Genomic DNA, 16,829 nt, shown 5'->3' with positions numbered 1-16,829 from the left:
TTGCTAATACTGCTAGTAACTAAATACTAAGATAAGACACCTGTGAGTGATAGCTTAAAATTAATAAAATTAATAACAAGTCAATAAATTAAAACCAATTACATAAGAAGATTAAAGTTAGCCGAGGTATACACATTTGTAGGGAATGAAAACACTAATCAAGTAACACCGTAAAAGTTTTGGTACATGCTTGTAAAATATGATTCAGAGAAACCGCTCCGTCTGCAAATATGTCGAGATCTTTACCCACCACGTTGGTAGTAAGGGCGCACCGAGAAGAGGGACAGTGTCTTTTTGAGGGACGAAAGCTAATAATAATAATCGGGACCAGTAAGTACCTGATAACTGACTTCAAGTAACGTCATGAAAGTACGAAATTAGTCACCAAGCCTTAGCACTGCAGGACCACCAACCTTATGTAGGCGGGCAGGTTGTTGTTATCAGTACCTACATTAGTAAAAACAGAATGGCTGGAGATTGAAGAATATTATAGAGAAACTCTGAAGGAAGAAGCATAGCAGATCGAAAGAAGTGGTGGCTGTCAATGGATGGGTTTCCTTTCTGTGGCCTCAGTACGCAACACACGATCAGTCTAAGCTGAAATCCGGTTTGAAGTCGCAGTACTCACCCAGCTATTGTCATATCCGCCTGGATCACAATTGGCAGTACCAACTCCTTATGATTATCGCTGGGGTTGTTGTCATTCCCAGCGCTTGTCACGTTCACTTTGAAGGTCAGGGTTTTCGTGCCGGCAGGTACATCCTTCATGCTCATCACCAGGTCCATCGTGTACTGAAACGCGAGGTGTCACGATAAGTCCATCCTGTGGAAACGGGTCTCTTCATTGCAGGAATGGGAATAGTTTTGTTAGGCAGTCGGGGGGGGGGGGTTATTTCGAAATCACCACATTTCACAGAACCTCACGAGAAAGAAAACTGTAGTTAAAACTGCTAAATGACAACCAATAATTGGCACTGCCATGTAAAATAATATACAAGAACAATATTATTAATGAGCAAGTCAGGCAGGATATTATGAATTTTGATTGGTGATCTCAAGGAGTTAGGGCATGCATTAAACCGAATCTAGATTGGGTCCTATACGTCTTCATCTTATACAGTTGTAGGTTTAAAAGGAAGGTAAAATTGTTCCTGTGCTTATCTAATTAAGCACTACGCTATGAATGCGTATGAGGGAGTGGATGTATAGATCCGCATTTTATTGGCCTCTGCAATAGCTGGGGATATTATTATTATTATTATTATTGGAGGGGGTGGGTTTCCCCATGCACCGCGACTAATAGTCTATTGTACGTCCCCTTTTGATATTCTACCAGTCGCCATACCCTGCCGGTACTGGTGCTCGCTATCAGACCCGTTCAGCCAGCGAGGCTGGCAGTGGTACCCGATAACTTCCCCATCTACTGGAGGCATGGAAACTACTTGGACGGGAAACGTTGCCTAATTTTGCTCAGAGGTCTCCTAGAGACATGAGGATCTTTTACGTGCCGTAAATCTACGACACGGAACCCACGGCTTAAACTCCCTCCAGGAGGACTTGTTCCCTGAATTTTTCCGCCCTTAAAAATTCCACGACCTCCGCCGGGATTAAACCCGCGTACCTTGAGTCATGAGGTGGGAACGTTACCCCTAGACTACGGAGGCCGCTTTAGTTGGGAATTAGTAGCCATCTTCACCCCCCTTCACCTTCACAACCGGTATCCCTTGGACAGGAGGCTGGGTGGACCCCAGAGGCGGTCTGGACGACAGGGACAAAATAAAATTCTTGATCCTACCGCGACTCGAACTTCAACCCCTCAGTCGCCCAGCCCGTAGCCAGTCGCTATATTGATTAAGCTTCTAGTTGTAGGTTTAGCAAATGAGTATTATAAAATCCTTAAAGAGGGTCCCTAAAGAATACAATTCACGTCAAAATGCAGGTTATGTAACTCGAAGTTAGTCGGAAACTAAAAATTCCGCAGCTTTTATCAGAAATGTTTCAGCAAACGTGTTGTCTAGAGTGAATTAGCAAATTATTTCATGAACACCAAGTCTGATGAGCTTCGCTCAGGCCCTTGGTAACTTCCATGAACAGAATTGTAGTGTCAGGCCATTGCCTTGGTATATTCCTATCCGTTCTGTCTCTTTTTATACTCCTTATAAAATGTTAAGATATCGATTAGAAATCGATTCGTCGCAACGAATGTGATGAATAGAATAATTACGTTTTTCTCCAAAGGATAACCAATATCGCACACGAGGACGTAAGTTTCCTTCCTGTCCTGATTTGACAAGTCATAGCAGATTGAAGGAATTTCGACAACCGGTGTGACCTTGGGAATGATCAGGTTGACACGCGTAAAGAAGGCCGGTTCTCCAATATTTTCCACCTCTAGTCTTATACCAAGAGTCTGCTTCTCTCCTAGAATGAATGTTTCCCTGTAACACAGTTGTCACATGTCAAGTATTACAAAAAATTACCGTTCTAGATTGAATCATAATATTATGAATCCTGTGCTGGGAATAAAACAAATTTCAGTCAGGATCGGTGATGATTCATTAGGCAAACGGTTCTAAGTAAATTACATAATTGCAATATTCATGAACGAAAAATGCAGAATCACAGCGCTGTTATTTAGATGCTCAAAAATATATCAGCATGTTCAATCGCTATAATATGACAATTTTAGGATTTGGAATGTTCGAGTATGAAAGAAGAGAGATTCAGAGATGCTCAAGAGTTATGAAGAAGTAATATTCCAGTAACTTCGATATATGGCCTGGCCATAGCTCAAGCGGTTAGTCGCTGGTTTCCCACCGAGGCGGCCGGGTTCGATCCCGGGTCTGGTCATGTGGGATTTGTGGTGGATAAAGTGGTGCTGGGGCGGGTTTTCTCCGAGTACTTCAGTTTCCCCTGACAATCTTCATTCTACCAAATTCTCCAACATCATAATCACCCGGGGCAGGCTACAATAGGCCAATCAGTGACCGCCGTGCTGAGTGGACCCAGTTGGACTCCACCCCCCACTAAGGGAATTAAAAAAGAAAATCTTCAATATATTTTCGCCGCAGATCAAGTATTTTTTTTCTGGCGGGAGCTGATACATATGTGGTACTGGAATTAGGATTTTGGAAAAAAAAAATGTTGTTCGTTTCGCTGTTTAAAAATATTATTTATGCACTGAGATTTTAACCACAGTCGTGAAGTTTTAATGGAAAATTTTCATTAATATTTTTAAAATTAATTGTTTAACGTAAGCTTAATAAAGAAATTATAAAACAGAATGCCGTCTTCTGCGATGGGGCGCCATGTAGATCTTGTGTGAACCGACGTTTCGGAGGAATGTATCGCCTCCATTTTCAGGGTAGATTTATCCTTAAGATGTAGGCGATACGCTCCTCCGAAACGTCTGTTCGCACAAGATCTACACCGCGCCACATCCCAGAAGACGGATTCTTCATAGTCACCGCTGTGAAAACCTCAAATCTTATATATTATAAACAAATTCGTTAACTCATTAACTCCATCGTGTAAAATTATTCGTAAGAAGCGAATAGCCGCTCAACTGACAAAGATATTACCGCCCACCCCCTTTTGAAGACTCCTTACAGAGTCTAGCAAACTCCGTGAAGTTTGACGTCCTATGTCATGTGTCGTTATATGGCAGCTGTTTAAGGTGGAGGTTTGTGGGTGTTCGCACAGTCCCTAAAGGAGGGAGGGAGCCATCTTCTCTTGTCTGCAGTCGGGATCTGCTTACTGAGACCATTGTATCTGGAAACCGCCTCTTACGTCCTTATCCTAAATTAAATGATTTGCGAAAGGTAAAAGTGAGGTTCGCCGGTCAGGGTAGCCGAGCGGTCTAAGACATGTACTGTCTTCGCTCGCTTGGAAACCGGGATCGTGGGTTCGAATCCCACTCAGGGCATGGATGTTTAGTTTGTGTGTGTGAGTTTTCCTGTGTTTGTGTACAGGCCTTGCTACGAGCTGATCACTCGCCCAAGGAGTCCTACCGAATGTGTAAGATCTAGAAAAACCGAAGTGAACGGAGAAGTTCATGGAGGTAGGCCTAGACCCACTGGGGCTGTAGTGCCAAGGGAAAAAATAGTGAGGTTCTTCCTGAGCTTAATTAAGCATAACATCATGAAGATATATGAGAAGTGGAGGTATAATTCCACTTGTCCTTAATCTCGACATCCAGATGTTAGTGAATGATCAGTTTCAGTGAGAAGAAAATCCCTGATAGCGACTGGATAGGAGATTAGATGGGCCCAGGGATAATCTGCATGCAGGAGAGAAGAAAAATATAAGTTGACTCTGAGGAATATCGAACCCAAGCTTCAAAGTCTAGGGAATTACCAACAAATTATTACTACTTTTTCATACTGGACTACATTAAATACTTACTCAATTCCCATAAACCTTGCATCAATTTTAATATCCGGTGTGCACACAAAACTTCTACAGCCGGTCTCAAAAGCGACCATTGTAGTTATGATAGTAGACTGAGCGCTGTCCAGTACAGGACATTCCATGCAGAACTCATCTGGAAGTGATTATTCTGAAATTATGTTCATGATATTGAAAGTTAAAAATTTAGTGTAATAATAATAATATAAATAAGTCTCTTCTCCTCAAATATATTTCTTCTTTTTTTATATAATTTCCTGACGTTGAATTCCGGATATTTTTGCTTCAAACAATCAACAGCCCTAATGAGTAAAAACAGACAGACCTGATATAATCTTGCGACAAAATATGATAAGCTTATACTTTTCTCATTTATAGTCTTCCAGCTTTTGTTATTGTCTCCGCTAAAGTCAGGCAATATCAACATCACTACAAATTTTCTTATGAACCCTCAGCAGTAACCGAAGGACAAAGATGTGGTTTTTTGAAGTTTCTTTCAGCTGCGTAACTTCGTAAATGTAACCGAAAGTGCAACAACCTTAGCCGCGAGCTTCCGAAGGAAATGAATACTCAAATTGCATTCACCGCTTGCTCTATGTATTTAAGTAACTTATACATATACAGTTTTTTCATATATACATATATGAAATAGAAAGAAAATCGATCAAATTGACACAAGCAATAACGCTTCCAATTTGCATTTTAGAGGTGCCCAGTACGAATCTCGACCAGGACAGCAACTATCTCCATTTATGTATTTCGTGGTTTTCCTCGGGCACTCAAGTTGAATTTCAAGATAGTACCACAATTTATACCACGATAGTTTACTTCCTCATCCCTCCGAATTTATTATTTAAGTTCATCTGACTTCAGCGTTTTATAATCTGACAGAACCGTTGAATCAACCATGAATATGAATGTGTTATATTTAAATAACTCTTATTAATATTATTATTAATAATAATACATTATATTCTATAGTGTTCCCAAAAATGAAATTTAGTTTAAATTTTTAAATGTAGTCCGTCGAAAACTCTAATACCTTTTAAACCATACGTTAAACAGGAAGCTATGTAACTTGTGCTTATCTTTTATTCCTTTTTCCTCTGTAAATGGGGAATGCAGAAATCAAGTGGGGAAAAACATTTATTGCACTATAACACGAATTTTTACGATGTTCTTATTCGTAAGCCCTGGACAGATACTGAGATAAGAAATGACCTGATGTACTGTTACTTAGAAAATTGTAAAACATATTGGCCTTACGTAGAATGAAACTGAGTTTAAATAAGAATTCCTTCAAGGCCAGAGAAGTGCATGACCCACCGTCCCACCCCCCTCAAGTCACACAAACCCATAGCATGCGTACGCAACCAAGAAAACTCGCTGTAATGATGAAAAATGGTTTCGAAGTGATTAATTCCGTTCCTTGGTTTCGTATCTATATATTCTGTATGCAGTGTATGTATGAAACGCGCAGTTTCCTTACTTCACAAAGTTTGTTCATTCTGCAACGTTTCTCATACTGCTCATACAAGAAGATGTTTGCAGAGAAACTGACAAAATAAAACTCCGAGGCTTTAGTCCGCAAGAAAATTGTACCGACCGAGCGACCGCCGCTTGTCGGCGAAATTAGTGCCAACTTTAGCGGATAGAAGGTGCCGTGTAGTCAGGGCAACGAATCTCCACGCCGTTAATTTAGGTTTTCTAGACCGGAGCGGCTATTTCCTTGAAATAACTCCTCAATTACCTTCACGAGGCTGAGTGGACCCCGTTCCAGACCCACTACTTCTCAGAATATTTGGTAGCGCCGGGAATCGAATCCCTGACCTCTGGATCTGTAACAAGAAACTGTGACCACTAGACCACAGAGGCGGTCGTTTGCAGAGTAAGAACTGATGAAATTGTGATTAGGTTGTTTCTCATGACGAAAAGTAACATTCCTTAGTTCTTTTATCTCAGTATCTTAAATATACTACATATCCCAGTGGTAGTTTGGCATGGATCCTGTAAGTCGGAATAGCCCATTGCCATCCAACGGCTAGCTAAAACACATTTCCGTGACAAGTTGGAATAGTTCATTGCTGAGCAACGGTTCAGTGAACACTTCCCTGTGGCAAAGAATAAACACAGAAAAACAGAATAATAGAGGAACTGAAAGACATAGTGAACTATATTCGGTTCACGTGGAAGTTAGTTCAGTCATAAGGGAGTCACAATTCGGTCATGAGAAGTTCAGTTTTGAGCTGCGGAGGGCTAACCAGGGAACAACATACCGACTCGTAAATCAGAACCAAGTCAGTCACGTAGAAGAGAAGACACTAGTAGTCCAGTAAGGAATGGAGCGAGTCTTAGGAAGCCATGGATTGTGAGCTGTTATAAGTGATTATAACTGTAATAGAACTGTCATTAAATCCAGACATTCCATCCAGAACACATTACTATTCGTCACGACAACCCCTCATATGTTACAGTATTCTAAGTTCAGTTATAATGTACACACTCACCTGCAGCACTGTCACGTGGTCCTCTTGGTTGAACCTTATTTGGATTGTTAGTTAATTCATAGGTCATCGCCAGAAGTAACGGCTCTGTTCTGTATACAATCTGCTGCTATTAAAGTAAAGATAAAGTATTTCAGTTTCAGAATCTGAAATGCAACTTCTGTCAATATAACTGATTACCTGTAATTAAGAGCTAAAATTGTGTGACGATGGTACATTAATACAAATATTAGTTTTTGGACATTATCCTTCGTCCTGTCTTCATCCATGACATTGCCCTGTTTATTTTTCAAAACGCAGTTTTTTGGAGATTGGATTCTGCCTCCGTCTTCAGGTAAAACCTACTCAGTTTGGCCCAATCAATAGAGCTAGTCCATATCTCCGCTTGTCCAGAAAATGTGAGAGCTCGATACCTCACAACTTTATGGGCCTCCACGGACTGTTACATTTCTAGCGTTACTTTTACGACCAGTTGCTATAGGATGGTGACTGAGCTATCCAATTTCACCTATGGTTTCTTATAATTTTCATCTGAGAAAATGAATAAAAAATTTAGGGGAGAAAATTGTATTAATTTTTGTGGGCTTAAAACATTAAATGAACTTCACCTAAGAGATTTGATTTAGAATGCAAAATGAAGTGCTTAGATTTTTCTGTACTGAAGAGCAAGAGTTTGAATTTTCCAAACGAATCAGTGAATCAGATTACAAGACGGTGTTATTCTGATATTAACTTACAGTATTTTGAACCCTCAAATCTTTGCACCACTGTTTCCCACGCCGGAGTGTAATATTGTAAGCATGCGTGTTGGTCCTTCTGAATTCGTTGGAGATAAAATTAGCTCTTCCGAACGACAAATCAACTTGCAACGTCACTTTAGCATCTGGTCAGAATAAAGAAAGACAGAACATAGTAATGAAGATAATTAGGTCTATTGACAAAGGTTGTATCATAAGATAAAAATATAATTAGCTTCAAGTTGCAATCTGTATTCCCAACAGAGCGGACAAAAATTTCATTGTAAAATGAGGCACCGGCCAAGCAATTAATATCAAATAATACTAAGCCTACACCACGGGGTCTCCAAGCAGTTTACTACATGTATACAAGCCATGAATATATCGCTATATGTCCGCTGGAATATAACAAAATTGCAACAGCTGACTTCATGATATGCAACATCACAAGAAGAGTTTTTAACCATATTTTAGTTCATAATTTTCTTTTTTTTAATAAGTTTATAATTCATTGTATTATTATACCTTGTATTTTATAATGCAACAACTATCAAGTATCCAGCCTTACTGTCACAATGAAATTGCAGTTCAATAGTGTGAGAATATAATAATCATGTGTTTTGCCTGATGATGGCTTTAAAAGCCGAAACATGTAGCTAAGGTAATGTTGACCATGACCGTTATGTTGTTGTGTTACGACGGACTCCAATAAAGAATTGTATAATTAGGTTCTGTTCTGATTTTATTTCACATGCTTACGTAATATCAGGGGTTTGACATTGAATAATCATAAATGTTGGGAAGGTCGAGAAATATGATTAAAATATTCAATTGTAAATCCCTGAATACATATACCAGAAGACACTGAAGAAAAATACTTTTATGTGCTCAATATTTTAAACAAGCTCGTGATCCTACATTATTCTAAATTAGACAAGATTTTGCAGATGCATTAGCTGACAACTAATTCCATGGAATAGAACCAATTTGAGAGACCAACAGTAGCTCACCTTTCCAATATATTCCGCCCCTCATGAAACCTGAAGTTTAATTACCGTGTTCCCTCACTTTGTTAACAAAATACAAGACGTGACTTACCCACGGTGTCTGGAACACTCCAGCCTGTGTACGAGAGACAGGATGTGCAGGAGAAATTGAAGGCCTTACGGCTGACGCTTCTGGTACTAGTGTTTAGTGTGGGTTTAAAGGTGATGATGGGATGACTCTTCAGCACAACAGCATGTCCCGATTTAAACGCTCCCACAGCAATATCTAAAAAGTGGAGGTATTCGGGTCATCGGTTTTGTTCTTTCAATAAATATTACTTTGCATTTAAATTCCTTGTTTCTGTAATCTACATGTAATGCATTGACCGCCTCTGTAGTCCAGTGGTCAGAGTTCCTGGCTACAGATCCAGAGGTCCGGGTTCGATTCCCAGCACTACAAGATTTCCTGAGAAATTGTGGGTCTGGAACGGGGTCCACTCAGCCTCGTGAGGATAACTGAGGAGCTACTTAAATGGAAAAGTAACGGCTCCGGTCTAGAAAACCGAGATGAACGGACATAGGGATTCGTTGTGCTGACCACGCAACACCCTCTATCCGCTAATGTTGGCACTAAGTTCGCCGACAAGCGACGGTTGCTCGGTCGGTACAGTTCGCTTACGGACTAAATCCACGAAGTTCTTTTTTAAATGTAATACATTTCCAACATTAGGGCCAAATTTTAGATAGACATTGAGCCGTCCTGTTCAATACGTATTACAGCCATTTATGTAATAAAGTTGGTACTGGCATACAAACGTCATAGAAGAAAGCTAACGAAGAAAGTGTTGAAAGGTGTTAGTCTTAAAAACTGTGCAGTAGTACTAAAAGTGTGATCATGAGTCTCATTCAGTTTCGGCGTGAGCAAATTAAAATGAAACGAATAATTACAGAAGTGTTAAACTTGTGCTGGTGTGTGAATATTTTAGAACAATAATTATATAGACATTAATGCGATTCTTTTAATTCCTTAAAGGCACAACGCTACAGCAAGAAGCGCATTCTGTTGAGGACACCGCGTGGTAAAGAAACAGAAGGAAAAGACAGTAGAGTATGACCCGCTGGCATCGAAAGTTTAAGGGAAATTTCGATACAGAAATTCGGTTTTTATAGGCTGATTCCTCAGAAAGTAATTTCTTTCTAGAAAAAGTACAAATACCCTTACATATAAATTATTTAGAATAAATACTGAATGTAAGATATTTGTTATAATAAATAGTGATGTAATTCTTTAGGACATAACATCGTTGCTGTTCAAAGGCAACTTGCATCTCTATTTAAGGAAACGTCACAAAAATGCATGAGCTAACGTTTCTACACATTGCTTGAAGCAGTTCTATATGTAGGAAAAATTATATCGACTATAAGTGCGACGATATTCTTAGAGTCTTGACGGATCTGAACCCCATAGGTTTTCTGCCAAGATATAGCCCTTATGGAGCCGTATCTGATATATTTCCATTTATTTCCTGGTAGGTTCTGCAGTCGAAGTGACTAATGGTGTCAGATGTAGCCTCTACATAAACATTGTATGATTTCGCCTTTAAATAGCAAGGAAATTAATAAAATGTTTCTAAAATTTATTCAGATACAGTCCGTTGAAATTAACAATAAACTGAAAATATCAAATTCTGTATGTTACAGGCTGATTCCAAAGAAAACCTTCCTCATTTTAAACAAAACGCTGCTAGTTCATTCGTGACATATTACATAACTTTTATTCATAAGATGTAATACTGCCCGAGTGTTCTATGCTATAGTAAATCTTAAACTGCCTAATTTTAGCTTTTCACTGAATGGTACAAAACGTTTCTTATACTCGTATATAAGAGCGAGCGAGAGAGAGAAATAGACTGGATTCAGGTGGTTTAGGGCAGGACCAATAGAGGATTATTGGCTTTCGGCATTAAATTTACTTTCTGAATTTGTGAAATAAGGTCAATCCCTTTGGGTCGGAAAATATTGAGAATTTATTGTGTGAAATTTGAAAGTTAATACTGAAGAAATGACCTAACTTATGTAAGGTTTAAATGAAATAACGAAGAAAATAGAATCAGTAAAATTTACCATCGAATTTACTGATTGAAATGCACAAGTTTTAGTACCCGTCGTGAGTGATCGAAATATAATATTTCAAGTCATATGGAGAACGACGGTTAATGGTATTAAACAGAGATGAAGACTTTGCTTATTTGTCAGACCTACCTAAGACGATTAATGAAAAAGATATATGACAGCTTTATTTTCGCGTGAGGAGTTGGACAAAGAATGGGTCTGATTGGTTTTCAAAGTATTTATAAGAATAAAAATATGTATTCCAATTTATATTGTGTATGCATATCTTCTGAAAGCGTTCCTTTCGATACGCAAATCCAGTTGATGACATTTTTTTTGCAGATATGCAATTGTTACAAAGCCAATTAACATTAAGATCTATTTTATTGCGGGGCACGGTGTAGTATACATACATACATACATACATACATACATACATACATACATGTAGCTGGTTGAAGCACTATGTTAAAAGCCAGAAGATCTCGGATTCGAATCCCTACCAGGTAATTGGATTTGTCAATTGACCTATTACTTCCAGCCTCACTATGGTCCTGGGATCGACTCAGCCTCTAAGAGAAATGAGTGCTAGAATTCTTCCTGGGTAGTAAAGTGCGGCCGGCGCGTAAGGCTGACAGCCTCACTGCCATCTGTGGGCCGATTGTATAGAAAATGTGGGCGCCTCGACGTCTCACAACCTTATGGGCCTTCACGGCCTGCTACAGGGACAGCTTTACCTTACCTTTAAATTTTTATCTATTTTATTACATGTGAATGATATTACAAATATTTTAGTTGAAATTCATTGGGTATATATATTTTACGATATCTGCAATCATTTTCTGTCATGTGAAATGATGTGAAATTCATGAAAATCAATATGTTACGTAAAATTTGTGTTGTATGAGAGCAGTATAGAACAAATTTAATTCTCCAGACAACTGTTAGAGTAGGTTCCCAGTCCAAAGTCATATAATTTCTTTGTGTGATTCTGAAAATGAAGACAGTAGGAAATATGAAAGGATCCAATTTTCTTATCATGCTTTCACTTCCTGCATGTCTTACAGCGAATATGTTATAATATTTAAATATAGTGATTTCCTGGAAAACAAAAATTCTATGAAGACTAGCAGTTTTACCACAGTGTAATTTCAAGAGGTTCTTCCTGAGTGGTACCTGTTCATCAAATCATCAGATTTCGTCTCTGTTTCATATTTCTATCGCCAATTACACCTATTCACGTACCGTTGTAATGGTTTCCATCTACATCTGCACCTTTCGACAAGCTAATTCCGAAGCCCTTAATTTGCGGGTCGATGTTTTCCGCTTGTATAATCTGTGCTGGTTCGTATTTGATACCGTCCACACTTCCGTGATAGATATACACAACGCCATTTCCTTCATAAGGCGCACCCACTGCAATGTCTGCAAAAGAAAACAGCTTCAGTACAGTTCTTAGAGCTGCTGACAGAGGTCGCTTGTTATAAGAAATCATTTTCAAACAATATAGCAATAATTAGGAAGAGAGAACCTATATTTTAAATCTTGTTCATTTTTTGTTTCACTTGTTGTTGCCTTTGCATTTAGGTACTTGTCCTAGTACTGTTTCTAGCCATGTGGCTAAGGCAGAGCTAGGGATCTATATTTTCACTAGAATACCTAACAAACAACAAGGAGACGAGCCCTTCTTGAGAAGCGGTCACTTGTGCAGCTACTCGAGAATTTTCCCAAATTCTAAGAAAACCGAAGGTTCATTTTCGTGTTCGCATGAGCCCTTCACTGGTCTCTATCCTGAGCCAGAGCAATATAGTCCATACCATACCATTATATCTCTCTGAGATCCATTTTAATATTACCCCTGCACCTACGTCTAAGTCTTCCTTATGGTCTCTTTCCTTCTGGCTTTCCCACCGGTATTCTACATGCACTCCGCTTCCCCCCCTTCGTGCTATATGCCCTGCTCATCCCATTTTCCTTGACCTGATCATTCTCATTATATGTGGCAAAGAATATAAGTTATGAAGCTCCTCATTATGCAATTTTCTCCAACCTCCTGTTACTTCATCCCTCTTCGGTCCAAATATTCCCCTCAGCACCCTGTTCTCAAACACCCTCAGTCTACGTTCCTCCCTTAATGTTTATGGTATGCTCCTTGTTGTGTATCATATGAAAGATATATAATGGGACAGTCAATACAACAATAATTCTGAAAAGATAAAATAGACACTACTGTGGCACCATTTGTTTTTATTAGCTGTTGGTGGTACCGCTACATGTTTTGACAATTTTCTTGGGTCATCTTCAGGAGTAAAATAATACTGGTACTAGTTCTTGAATTGCGTCATTGATCAATATGTATTCATAATGTGTTTATATGAATTTTTATATTAACAAATACGTACAAATTAATTTAAATGCCGTTCAAATTTAGATAAAACTTGACATTAAAAGGATAGAAACTGAAATTAAAATTAAAATTAGAAATAAAATGGCGATTAAGCTACTTATAACTAATATTATAAGTCTTACTTAAGACTTTGTGACCTCTACATATCTGTATATATTTTTTTATTGCTAGTGGGGTGGGACTAAGTCCCTTGCACTGCGGCCACTTCTGGCCTATTGTACCAGCCCCAGATGATAGGTGAGGGTGATTGTGGAGCAATTGTTGGAATGAAGATTGGCAGGGGAAACCGAAGTACTCGGAGAAAACCTGCCCCAGCACCACTTTGTCCACCAAAAATCCCACTTGACCAGAACCGGGATCGAACCCGGGCCGCTGCCAGCAACTATCCGCTTGAGCTATGGCACGGCCTTACATATCTGTATATGTGTCTTTTGGATTTTCCACTGTGGTAGTGATAGTTGTGATATGGGTAAACACTTGCTGGGATATTTCCTCAGAATCTGAGTCGTGTTGCTTTTGACCTTCATGGAAACTGAGTTGTACCATCTTATATATACATTACGATCGACATTATGTAGGGTGCTTTGTATATTCGTATCTATAATGGTTACCTATTGTCGTGTAAAGGCTATACTCGTTATTGTGGGTATCACTCTCAGGTTGTTTATACGTGGACTTAGTTGTAACAATTTAGACTTGTTATTAAGTGAATTTTGGTGTTATTTAGTACGTGTACTTACATATTCAAATCTGATGTGTATATACACAGTTTTCCGTGGTGGTGCTATTGCTATGTTGTGTCAGTTCTGTCTGCACTGCTTGTTAAGGGGTACCTGTGTATATGTATACTGTGAATGATTGAGTTGTATGAGGTTGGAGGGGGGCAGTGCTGTGGACGGTGGTGAGAATGGGAGGGGCTAGGGTTATTTATGCATGTATGTCTTAATTAAAATAACAAATGTAAGGTTATGTATGTCTGTAAATATATCGTTCATTTCTAGACCCTTCTTGGTTGTGCTGAATATATGATTTTTTTTCTAATTTATTGAGCTTTGGTACTTTCCTTCCTACGTGTAATATTTCCATTGTCTTGTCTAGTGTATCGCATTCGTGTCTGTTTCTAGAATGTGTTGTGCGAATTTGAAGTATTGTCAATTGGTCCTACTGGCGTCTATGTGTTCGGGCATTCACTGCATTGCAGCTGATGTATATGTCTCCTGCTTCTACTGCAGGCTTCAAGTGGTGTCCAATTTTATTCGTAGTCTTGTAGGCAATTTTCACATGTGTATTCCCAAACATATTACTAATAGTCCTGGTTTCATGGCCAAAATATGTGAAGGTGGCCAATTTTTCATTTTCCTTTTTGTGTTCCTTGTGTTTCTCCTGAAAGTTTTGTGGGAGATTTATTTGTATTTGTGATTTGTAATTGATTGTTGATACCTGTTCTTCTTTAGTATTTGTCTATGATTGTTTGTTCTTGAACTTTATTTGCTTCAGTAGGAGGATATGTGTTCATGCGATTTATTAGAAAGTTTATTGACGATTTTTATGTTCATTAGGGTGACAGAAAACATTATGCATAATTTAATCTGTTGTGGTGGATTTTCGAAATCATTTTAATGTCAAGTTTTAACCATATTTGAACTACATTTCAACTAAAGTGTATTTTTAGTATAAAAATGTATACAAATACAATATGAATACATAATGATCAATGACTCAATTCAGGAACTATAGGACCAGTATTTTTGTACGCCTGAAGATGACCTAAGGAAATGGTAGAAACACGTAGCGTTACCACCAGCAGCTAATGCAAACAAATGTTGACACAGAGTGCCTACTTTTTCTCTTTCAGAATTACTGTTGTATAGACTGCCCATTAAATATCTTTCTCCCCTTACAAAAATTTAAAGAAAGTAAAGCTATCCATGTACCAGGCCGTGAAGGCCCATAGGGTTGTGAGACGTTGAGGGTCCCACCTTATTTAGGCAATCGGCTCACAGATGGCGGTAAGGTTGTCAGCCTTACGCTCCGGCCGCGCTTTACTCCCCAGGAAAATTATTTAATTAATTCCTGGTACTAATTTCTGTTAGAGGCTGAGTGGACCCCAGGGCCATAGTGCGGCTGGAAGGATTAGGTGAACTGAAAAATATCCAATTACCTTATCGGGACTTGAACCAGCGCCCTTCCGGCTTGTAGCGTAGCCTCTCAACTAACTGCGCTACCACGTGCCCCTACCTTTCTCCCCTTACTGTCAGATACCAAGTTTCACACCTATATAGAAGCACAGGCAACATTATAGTTTTGTTTATTCTAACTTTTACGTTCTTAGACGGCAGACGGGGAAGAAAAAGGCTCTGCACTGAATGGTAAGAAGCATTACCCGAATTTAATCTCCTTTCAGTTTCCTCCTGAATCAAATTTTGATTTGGTACTGACGTTCCCAAACATTTGTACCCAGCCACATTTTCAAAGGACCTGTTAGCTATCTTTATATCATGAGTTGCCCTGCAATATGATGACGAGGCAGCAGGATACTCGCATACTTAGCTCTCTCTGCGTTTACTTATAGACCAACCTCCTTATTATCTCCAATTAAAGTTCTTTGAGTTTGTCTTCATAGTGTCTATGTTATCCCCCACTAGATTCAAATCATCAGTATAGACCATCAGTTGATATGTCCCATTTAATTTCAGTCCCAATGGGAGTGCGTAGTAGGAGGAGTTCCCAGTTTGCTCCCGACGATAGATGAAAGTAGAAAAGATGGTGGCTTGTAGAGGAGACAAGTAACTTGGCGCCGGATTCGAAAGAAAGGGACCTGCTGTTCCTCGCATTGTCAGAAGTGAAGGGAGATTCAGGATGACAAGCAACTCGCACACTATTTCTTTTCCTTGGCACTACAGCCTCAGTGGGCCTAGGCCTACCTCCATCAACTTCTCAGTTCACTTCGGGTTTTCTAGATCTTACACATTCGGTAGGACTCCTTGGGCGGGTGATCAGCTCGTCGCAAGGCCTGTACACAAATACAGAAAAACGCACACACACAAACTAAACATCAATGCCCTGAGTGGGATTCGAACCCACGATCCCGGTTTACAAGCGAGCGAAGACAGTACATGCCTTAGACCGCTCGGCTACCGTGACCGGCCGCACACTATTTAGCCTACCGAAAAGCTTGTTTCGTTTATTATATATTAAATAATTCCGAAAGAGTAAGAAGACTCGAATGATAATATAAGTACCTAATTATTATTCAAATATTGTGCCTATATGTTAATATTTGGGGGGTACGCGGTAGCGTAGTTATTTGAGGCACTATTCTACATGCCAGAATGTCGCGCTTTCAAATCCTGTTGCAGTGATTGGATTTTTCAATCGTCCGAACCCTTCCAGCCCCGCTATGGCCCTGGGGTTGACTCAGTTTCTAACAGATGTTTTTTTTATTTATTTATCATTTATTAGCAATCTGAATTTACATTCTATGAGCTAATTTGCTGTCATGTACAATAATTATTCTATTGTACTAGGTTGGCTTGAAGAGCTGTAATCCATCGATTACACCTCAGTTTTCCTGGAGATCGTTTGGCCAAGTTCGTCTTAGTCTTCTGTATTGTGTAGGTTGAAGGAGAGCTTCTATTGCGTTGTTGGGGTGAGATTCCAGTTTCTGATAATGTTT

General features: G+C 39.2%; 1 protein-coding gene across 3 annotated transcripts in view; it reads right to left on the bottom strand.

Annotated features, from left to right (window-relative positions):
- Positions 1-16,829, bottom strand: part of LOC111866632 (integrin alpha-9) — a 39,232-nt gene that overhangs the window by 18,623 nt on the left and 3,780 nt on the right. Inside the window, exons 2-8 of one of the 3 annotated variants that reach the window (XM_023855765.1) lie at positions 11,992-12,171; positions 8,747-8,920; positions 7,649-7,794; positions 6,915-7,020; positions 4,405-4,543; positions 2,225-2,438; positions 629-792 (exon numbers count right to left, since the gene is read on the bottom strand). In XM_023855765.1, the coding sequence (XP_023711533.1) occupies positions 629-792; positions 2,225-2,438; positions 4,405-4,543; positions 6,915-7,020; positions 7,649-7,794; positions 8,747-8,920; positions 11,992-12,171 (1,123 nt within the window). The remainder of the gene's footprint in view (positions 1-628; positions 793-2,224; positions 2,439-4,404; positions 4,544-6,914; positions 7,021-7,648; positions 7,795-8,746; positions 8,921-11,991; positions 12,172-16,829) is intronic. The other 2 variants (XM_023855766.1, XM_033752357.1) reach the window with 2 other exon arrangements.

This window comes from Cryptotermes secundus, unplaced genomic scaffold (genome assembly GCF_002891405.2).
Source record: "Cryptotermes secundus unplaced genomic scaffold, Csec_1.0 scaffold967, whole genome shotgun sequence".
Classification (NCBI taxonomy): Eukaryota; Metazoa; Arthropoda; class Insecta; order Blattodea; family Kalotermitidae; genus Cryptotermes; species Cryptotermes secundus.
The sequence above is the reverse complement of the archived record's forward strand: the minus strand, read 5'-3'. Positions and strand labels throughout refer to the sequence as shown.